This window comes from Gymnoscopelus microlampas (assembly GCF_963454915.1).
Source record: "Gymnoscopelus microlampas genome assembly, chromosome: 10".
Lineage (NCBI taxonomy): Eukaryota > Metazoa > Chordata > Actinopteri > Myctophiformes > Myctophidae > Gymnoscopelus > Gymnoscopelus microlampas.
The window spans coordinates 23,413,535-23,423,013 of record NC_139947.1 but is presented as its reverse complement, the minus strand read 5'-3'; the positions used below and the strand labels follow the sequence as shown (position 1 = coordinate 23,423,013).

General features: G+C 39.2%; 1 protein-coding gene across 2 annotated transcripts; it reads right to left on the bottom strand.

Annotated features, from left to right (window-relative positions):
• Positions 1–368: 368 nt before the first annotated feature.
• On the bottom strand, positions 369–8,757 carry ddost (dolichyl-diphosphooligosaccharide--protein glycosyltransferase subunit (non-catalytic)). 2 transcript variants are annotated; one of them, XR_014601699.1, is made up of 12 exons: positions 8,487–8,757; positions 7,123–7,233; positions 6,646–6,732; positions 6,226–6,329; positions 5,967–6,061; positions 5,463–5,556; positions 4,941–5,089; positions 3,900–4,047; positions 2,842–2,962; positions 2,352–2,458; positions 643–1,357; positions 369–598 (listed from the first exon to the last, which is right to left on the bottom strand). XR_014601699.1 is itself a non-coding variant. In XM_084069805.1 (11 exons), exons 1-11 carry the CDS (start codon positions 8,716–8,718, stop codon positions 1,208–1,210), a joined length of 1,398 nt encoding a protein of 465 aa, XP_083925931.1. In that variant the 5' UTR covers positions 8,719–8,757; the 3' UTR covers positions 369–1,207. The 2 variants fall into 2 exon arrangements, 1 of the variants encoding a protein (XP_083925931.1); XM_084069805.1 differs by having other exon boundaries at positions 369–1,357.
• Between the last annotated feature and the right edge of the window lie 722 nt (positions 8,758–9,479).

Here is a 9,479-nt window from a genome sequence, read left to right as displayed (position 1 = left end):
CAAGGATACAGGAAGAGTGGGCACCTAAACATTGTGGCCACGTCAATGTTAAATTGGCTTTACAAAATGTAAAAACAGAAGGATTTGGAAAATGGTCTGAAGTAATGTAAGGTAGGATACATGATCTGGACGTGCTTGAACACTTGACATTAAGGCCCAATATGAGTAACATCTCTACAATTACAACAAATTGCTACAAAACCTGTGGCTAGCCAATCATTATCGACCAATGATTGGCTAGCAAACAAGTTGTAGAGTGAATTTAGGTATATTATGTGCCTGCATGATCATACCATAAGTCAAGTATACATAGTTAAATATATTGAAATGAAAATGCCATCAAATACCATTTAACCAGACAACGTTCTACAGAATGGAATGTCAATATTTTATTGTCATTTATAAGTCGGATATGTTACAGTCTTATGAAAAGTAACAACTGTGATCAGTCAGAAGAATATTCAGTGCATGTCATCACCACATTAAGATTCCTAGATTTATTTTTCCTCAAAGTAGGAATCCAAGGTTCATTTTTATTTAATGAGCTGTGCCAAAAATAAGTGCCCTCTACCACATGGTTTTATCCAGAATAAAGCCACTTTAACGGCAGACTGTCACCCCTTTTTTAAAGCACACATAGACACCTATGCAAACACATACAAATATGCGAATTAGGGGACCACAGCCTTCTAGCATTTTTAGTTCCCAGTGTGCCGTATGTATGTCTCGCTCCTGTCGGGATTCGGTATTCTTTCCCATTGCATTGTTGTTTTTTCTTGTATGTTTTTATTTAGTCTAGACAGGACAGCAGTATGGCATGTGTGGTCATTCTGATTTGTTTAGATAAAAACGCCACTTTAACATGCCAAGATCTATACACATTTTTGACTGGATAAAAAATGTGTAAAGACCTTGAGTGTTTTTTTTTAAACACTAACAATTGCAATTGACAACGTAAAAAAAAGAAAAAAAAATCTCAACCAACCATGGCACATAATGGCTGAGCAACCTTTCTGGCCTCCAAACCCCTTAATATTCAAAAATTTCCTGCACAACCAAACAGAAACAATATTTTCACAAAGACTGCAAGTCCTTCAAGTCTCTGCAAGAGGAATCAAGCAACCAGTGCCCCAATTTTCAACCCCTTTGTCCTAAAAGGCCAAATTTACAATCTCTTTCATTTCCTTTTCTCCTTAACACTTCTGCTTTAGTCAGACTTCTCCTTCTCTTTCATGTGTAGGAAGACGATGCTGAAGACAAACAGTCCTGCCATCATGGAGAAAACGCTGGCATAGTACGGGTAGGCTGAGGGGATGAAACGCTCATACTGCGTGTGCTGCAGTGGACGCACAGACACCTATGGTGAAAAAAAAACGGAAGTTAGTTTCTTGTTAGTCTGAACAAGGTTCTTTGATAAATATTAGGATTCTTCCCAGGCATTAATGCAGGCAAACAAAACTTGTAAAGCATAATCCCTAATCTAAAACAAATGGGCAGCTTTACTCTCCCTGCACTAGGATTAGATACATTTTGAATACTATGAAACATAGACATGTATGATTTGTTGACTTTAGTAATGTTTGAGAACATTGGGTTAACATCTTTTTCAGATATTCAGAATCAAAATCATTACAGTACATCTTTAGTACACAACACGTGCAAGAAATAACAGTACTGTGGCAATGGTATATTGATGATTAAATAGGTTCATGTACAGTATGTGGGTCAAATGTTCTGTCAAGAAAGGCGCAAAATAAAATAAAATTACATTGATTTTTAATTAAACATTAAAATTAAACATTTTGAATAATTGACTAAATCAGTTAGTCTCATTAACCACTTAATCCCTATTTTATACTTACAAAGTTGTGAAAATAGCCATCTACAAGCTCATAACACTCCGCAAAGCAACGCATTGTGAGCTTGTAGATCTGCTATTTTCACTATTTTGATTTATTTAAAAAAATATTTTGAAATGTATTTTCTCCCCTCCAAAATCGATTATTTTTATGAAAGTCGATTATATATATATATATTTTTACAATTGATTAAAACGATTAGCTTGGTCATCTGTTGCAGTACAAGACAAGTGCTTTCATTTTCAAACACTCCAGAATTCTCATCATTTTCGTTGCCAGAACTTGCCGGGACAATGTCGCTGTTGTTGGGACAATGTTGCGATTAATAGCCACTATAATACAATTGTATTGAAACTCATCAATTCAGTTCCACATTAACAACTGATTTCATTCTTTCCTTTTTAGCGTGTGTCATATGTCATAGTTTCCCATTGTCAAAGCACTTTATAATAAAAAGTGTTATATAAATAAAGTAAGTATTAGGTCATGTACCTGAGTGGATGAGTAGAGGTGTGTAAATCCAAGCCTGTTGTAATCCACCTTGAACTGGAAGACTCCGTACACATCAGGCAGCTTGAACTGGACACTGTATTTGTCTCCTGTTGAAATGACATTTTAGCAAAGTTAGAAATGTATTCAATGCCACTTAACGTTGCATACTTATATTCTATCAATTAAGTAACCGTGTGTGTAGTTTGTATATTGTCACTGTCAGGCGGAAATCTTGTATGTACAGAACCGTTACTTTTCAGGAAATAGGAAAAAATAACCTGTGTTCCAATAGAGTCATTATTTAAATCACAAGTTCTTGTTAATACTTTTCAATGATTAAATATTTATAAAGTCTTAACCACTTTCAAAATGTTTGCAGGATTACAACACAACATGTATAGAGCTTGTAGATTGGTTGAAATTGGTTGAAATATGGAGATACAATGTTTCTGCCCAACACCCATGACATATCAAAACCAGAGTTCCATACCATTTTTCTTGAGGTATGTCCTGACGAAGGGGTCGATTCTCACAAACTCGAGCTGAATATCGTCTCCGTCGAAGGGAACCCACTTGCCAGCGGACAGCATCTCGATTACGACGCTGTACTCCTGTGTGAGGGAAGAGTTCTCCGTTTATTGGAAACTGAAGAAAAGGTCAGGATGACCACATTGAGATGAACAGAAAATCAATCAACAAATCTCTTCAGAGTAATTATTCACAATAATTCAAATTTGTATTTGGGGATTGACATAACAGACAGATTAGTTCATCGTCTTTACAACTTATGTTGTTAATGTAGTGCAGGGGTGCCCACACTTTTTTTGGCGTGAAAACTACTTTTAACATGACCAGCTCAACAAGATCTGCCAACCAAATTTATTTTATCCCATTGCTGAATATAGTTAAGAAAATTACACTACCTGAGGGGGCTGTTAAAATGTTCCTTTTTTTGGAATAGCAGTCGCAGGCGTTAGGCAAACGCACTTGGAATGGTACAAAAATGTATTCCTCCCCTTCTGTATGGAAGTGGTAGGTTTTCGGCTTCCTTGCCATGCACATTTTTATATAACTTTGTAATGCTACTGATGTTTGCGTGCAACACTCTTGAATACAAATCGTTGCATTGTGGGTTTGCCTACTATAGAAGCCGCGAAGGAAGCTGACAGGCCGTTTTTCAAGCCAATCAAAACCTTAATTCAAGAAGCAGATGCCTGGAGGAGTTTTGGGATTTTTTTTTTTTTTAGGGGCCTGCACTGCCCTTGTGATAGGTCGATCGCGTTCAACCTTTTGGGCACCCCTGATGTAGTGTATTACAGTGGTTCTCAAAGTGGGGTCCGGGGAGTGGACCCCCAGGTCCTCAGCTAAATTATTGATAGTTTAGGAACCCAATGGACCGTAACTCCAAGAGTGTACAAATGGAACCAAATAGACCCGTAGGTTCCATTTGTACACTCTCGTAGTCATGGGGGTCTGAAGACTAATGCATACCAAATTGGGTGTCCTTGAAATGAAAAGGTTTGAAAATCACTGGTGTATGGAACTCACCACCAGGTCGGTGATAGTATATGCTGCAGGGGGAGAGGTCTCTCCCACTGTATGATGGGTAACGGCTCCCACTCGGAGGACTCCAGACTCCTTAAACACCCAGCGTGACAGTGCCTCGGCCAGCTCCATGTTTCCTGTCTGCTCGTGTCTATCAAAAGATATTTGATCATATTTATATTCATCACCATAAGGAGGAGATAAGTATCCCAACCGTGACCATGTATGGCAACCCAAAGCAGTCTTGATTGACTTTCATATAAACTGTGTCGATTAAGACTCAAGTCAGTGTAAATTGACAGCCCGTAATCACTGTTACAGTCTGACATGGCTTTACAGGCCCACATTCAACAAAGGAAACAAACATCACCTGTCCTTAGACCCTCACTCAGTGTGGCTGATTTCATTTACATGTTTTAATTGCAATCCTTACATCTTTACCTGGTTGTAATAATTTGCTTGTTTTTATGGTCTATGAAGCAATTTATAAATAGTATGGTTTTAGTGGTACGCAAACAGTGATTATCATATTTGATATAAAGGATATTCAAGAGCTGCTAGCCTTCTGAATTTCTGCAGGGGCATAAATATTTTATCTCCGTAGATTAGTTTGATAATGGAGGAAAATGTTGACTTTTTAATGTAAACATTGCTGTAAAGGGGTTACATTAAGTAATATCCAGATCCACTACAGGGTGCTTTTGTTCACTAAATAACATTCCTGTAAAATAACCTGGGCATATCTGCAGGAAATGTTGAAAATAATCTCAGAAAAGACTCGCCCGTTTTGAACAATTCAACTCAAACACAACTTCAGGAATAGTACTCTTCACTGAGGGAATTATTTAAAACATCCAGCAGATGTTTCCAATGTATTTATGCCAGTAACACAGTATAAATGACATATTGCAACTTCAATAAAGTGCTATATGAATTATTTCATAATTTTCATAATCATTATTATAGAGACTGAAGGCAAAACATGGGATAAGAAAGTATTGAGAGGAGCAGGTTCTACTGCACAGTGGGAGAGAGGAGTCTTACCTTGGGGAGCCAGGCGTGGCCTTCTGCACTGGTGAGTTGAAGAAAGCATCGCTGAAGAAGTGCATTGATCCGCTGAAGACCACTCTGGCGTTGTTCCTGGCCTGGAGGCCAGCAATCAGCAGGGTGTTTTTGCCAACGGCATGGGGGTACTGTGGAGACCACCCACAAGTTAGTTAAGAGGCAAACTGCATTTTAAATATGAATGCTTTTACACTTAAACACCAAATGCAGCTCCATTTAAGAATTAAAGACTTGACTAGTGCATTAAGTATTTATTTTATTAGATTATTGTATATTGTAGAAAATCACCCCGATTTCAAAATGACCATCACATTCTTTCCTTCTTTGTGGAACTGTTCTACCTAGACACTTATAATACTATAAGTGGCAATATAATACTTTCCATGTATTCACAGGATTTTGGTAACATTTCACTTTGGTGAATAAACAATGACATGTTTTGACGCCAGTATGGTTCTTTAACACAAGCTCAAGGTTTAAGATGAAGTGTGGTGTTACTACCTGAGAGATGGGTCTGTCAGGGAAGAAGGAGTAGGAGGTAGAGGAGCCAGTGAGGATGTCAAGAACAAGAGGGTTCTCCGGGTCTGCCACCATGCTGGAAAAGGAGGGGGTGGGGGGGTTAGCATGGTTTATTGTGAGTAAACTCATTAGCACTGCTATAACACTGACCATTTTTACACAGCAAAATCCTCTGTTCATTTCTTCTCCCTGGATTTTAATTCAGTCTGATCGTAAAACCCTGGCCCTTACTTTTTTTTTTTTTTTCTTATTTCATTTGTCTTCCCGTTTTCTGTATGCTTGTTTTTAATCTGACCCTGTACAGCACTTTGGTTGACCCCTGGCCGTTTGAGTTGAGTTGAGTTGAACTCTGTACTGAGTGTACAAATGTAACCAAATAGAACCCATGTAAACATTTGGTTACATTTGAGAGTCAGACTCAGAGTCACAAATGGATAAATTAACACTCAGGATTATACTGTGTTATTTTTGGTTAGATACACTTACCCAACGCCCTTGAAAAGAATTGGCTTCTCTGTGGGATTGCCGACAATGGTGGGGGCTTTCAGCAGGTTCTCTGGGTCAGCAACAACCAGGGTGTGCTGTAGAGAGGGATAAGGTTCAGTCAATCCTTTGGTACCGACCATTAATGCAGAACTTTTACTTTTAAATACATCATCCAAGACAAATCTGAAGTTGTGGTTTCATGTCGTCTGAGGATCAATCTGATGGCAGCAGAACCAAACGCACGCCACATTCTACCTACCTCGCCGGGATCGGACACATCGTAGTTGTGATGGTCGATGACGGCAGTCTTCTCTTCGTCAAACTCAATTCCGCACTCACTGCCCAGCTCTCTCAGAGGATCACCTACAGTACAGAGGACAGGATGAGTAATACTACTGTACAGATACAGATCCAAAGAAGGTAACTAAATGTGTAATACATAAGTCTCGGCTCATATGCACAAACCATTTTGTCACCAATTATGTCAGTGATATAGCCACACACATCTGCATTTCTCACATATCTAGTTGGATGTCACAACAGCAGCACAGCTCTTTGGATCACAATCTCATCCAGCTCAACAATTTGTTTGTATTACGTATATACTGAGGATCTTGAAGGGCTTTAAAACAAGCCTTAAATCTGGCCTTAAATCTGGCCCAAGCAACTGGAAACTGACCGATATCTGAGTTGGCAGCGACCAGGACATTGCCGCCACCATCGATGAAGGATGTGATGGTCTCTACGTTGATGTTGCCGCCAAAGTCTGAAAAGAAAGAGAGCAATACGGTCTTAAATAAGGAATACGGTCTTAAATAAATCCTTGTATTAACTCATTGAGTGCCATTAACGCGTTTCACATGTTTTGCCGCTATGGTGCAACGTGCCATTAACGTGTTTTTGAAAAAATAAGAAAAAAACATTTTTTTAGAACCCAAGATATCATTATCTGAAGATTTGCAGCTCCATCCACTCCTTGCTTAACTTATAACTTAAAAAGGCTGTATCTCGCTTCCTAAGCACTTACTTTGAAAAAATAAAAAAATAAAAATCATAATGGCCAGAAATAGATAATGATAATTTGGGCACTCAATGAGTTAACATGTATTGCTTTGCTACATATAAAAAGTTGATTTAGGGGTCTAAGGACATTTACCTTCAACTGATGGTGAGAAGAGGATCAAATGGTCATAAAGAAACTGGCCATATTTGATAAGAGACAGGGAGGGGTCGTCCGCTGTCTTGAATGATAGGTCAAATCCACGGTCTGAAAAGAAAGACAAGATATCAGCTTTACAGGACATCTCATCTACTTTTTGAACACCGCTCACATTATTGAGAACATAAATATTAATGTCACTTGTTGTGCCTTGTTCTACAAATTGAATAACTAATCTGTAACAAAACCACACAGCTTAATGGCTATACACACTAACACATGATATTATCAGAACTAACTTGTTACCTGCCACGGCACCTTGGCTCGACACTCAAACTGTGAGTCAATGATGTTCAGTGGTGGAAACAAACTAAGTACCTTTACTTAGTACAATTATGTATTTCAATTTTAAATTATTTATATATGTACTACCACATCTCAGAGACAAATATGGTCCATTTTACTCTATTGACAGCTTTAGTTACTTTGCAGATTTATTAATACAAACATACCATACATCAGTCCCAATTTTACCAGCTGCAACGTTAAAGTGATGAATCTATTCAGTGCATTAATAATTACAATCCAATAATATGATTGTGAAATGGGTAATTCTTCGGCATAATCATTTATTTTATGTATGGCAAGTACGAACACAGAACTTTTACTTGTAAACAGAGTACAGTATTTCTGAGTACTTCCAAATACAAATATGGGCACTTTTGCGAAGAAGACTAATGATGGGAGAACTGGGCACGTTTGCAAAGTGGGCTTTGGTCAAATCTGTATATAGGTATAGGGCAACAACATGCATGTGCTAAACATTGTACACTGAATGCTAGCAACACACCTCTTTTTCCATGAGTTCATTAGAAATGGAAAAGGGGGATAGGCCCAGTTTCCCCCTAAAACAGAGCCTACTTGCCAGTCTCCAGGTTTTCTTCAGAATATGTATGACACTGATTTACTATGACACTATGGCACATTAGGAGTCCCAGTAGAGCGGTTCTCAAACTTTTTATTTTCAAGGACCCCCATAACTCTGAATGTGTACAAATGGAACCAAATGGACCCCTGTACACAGGTTGGTTGTCCATTTGTACTCAAAGTTACAGACTTGCAATGGTCCATTGACATTCGGACCATATTCAAGCAACCCCAAAGGTCCCTCAACCCACTCTGAGGACCACAGCACTTAGGGCTAGCTCTGTTAATATTTGGTCATATTTGTATGTCCATGGCAAAAATAGATTTTTTTTTACAAAAATGTCCACCACAAGCCGGCATGGCGATAAACCCTGCGTACATAGCATATAACATTATTATTATTTTATATAAAACAACAGTTAGCCTATAGCTACCTGCCAGGCTGCGGAAGAAGATTGAATGGGTGTCTCGGATGTTCATGTTGTCCAGCAGGATGAGCGTCCTCCCGTCGGCCGAGGCTGAGCGCACCATAGCGGCCAGCACGACCAGTAGCACCACGCTGCTGCATCTCTTCACAGCCATGGTTCCTGTGCGTCTTTTGGACGGTAATAATAATGCAGCAGAACTGGACCGGCCCGTCTGAGAGACTGCTGTCAACGACGCCATTTTGCTGCAGACAGAAGTCGACGTCAGCTTTAGCAGCGGGCTACACACACTCTGACCCCGGCGTGCCAACCAATGACGTGCAAGAACGCGGCACTTCCCTGAGCGGCCGTTCAGCCAATCAAATGAAAGCTTTATTCTAACAATGTAGAACCACGAAGAGTGGGATAAAGTCATACATACCAAATTGGTACTGAATGAATTGGCGCTACCAATAATAATGAAAAGCTTTTTAAAGAGTAAAAAGTTATTGCAAGAATCAAGAATCAATCTTTATTGTCACATCACATTACAAGTAAGGTGGTTGAAATTCTTAGTGGTGCAGCAGGCTCATCATTGCAGTTAAAATATATAGAGTCATCTCATAAAAAGAGAGAGGCATAAAGTGCATAGATGACTCATCTGCATAATACAATTAATGTGTCTAAAGTGCATAATCAATAAGAGTCATGAATGTACGTATATAAATGGAGTCCCTTTAAAACACATTTCAGTTCAGTCCGTGCAGTGTCACCAGACTTAGCTCTTGTTCAGCAGTCTAATTGCTGCTAGATAAAAACTGTTCACGAGTCTGGTGGTATTGCCCTGATGCTCCTGTATCATAATGCCCGGCCGTGGATGCGGCAGCGGTTTGAACAGACTATAGCTGGGGTGGTGAATGTTCCTGATGATGCTTTCAGCCTAGCCACAAAACGTCTCTCGTGTATATCCTGGAGGGGGGGAAACTCCCCTCCTACGATGCGCTGCACTGTTCGCACCACTCT

Bases quoted from the DNA above. Each gene is read 5' to 3' on its own strand.
- ddost (XM_084069805.1), bottom strand. From the start codon at position 8,718: ATGGCGTCGTTGACAGCAGTCTCTCAGACGGGCCGGTCCAGTTCTGCT. The intron at 6,062-6,225 runs GTAGGTAGAATG...CCCTCTCTACAG, and splicing joins ATGTGTCCGATCCCGGCGAG to CACACCCTGGTTGTTGCTGA. The intron at 5,557-5,966 runs GTAAGTGTATCT...CTCCTTTTCCAG, and splicing joins ATTCTTTTCAAGGGCGTTGG to CATGGTGGCAGACCCGGAGA.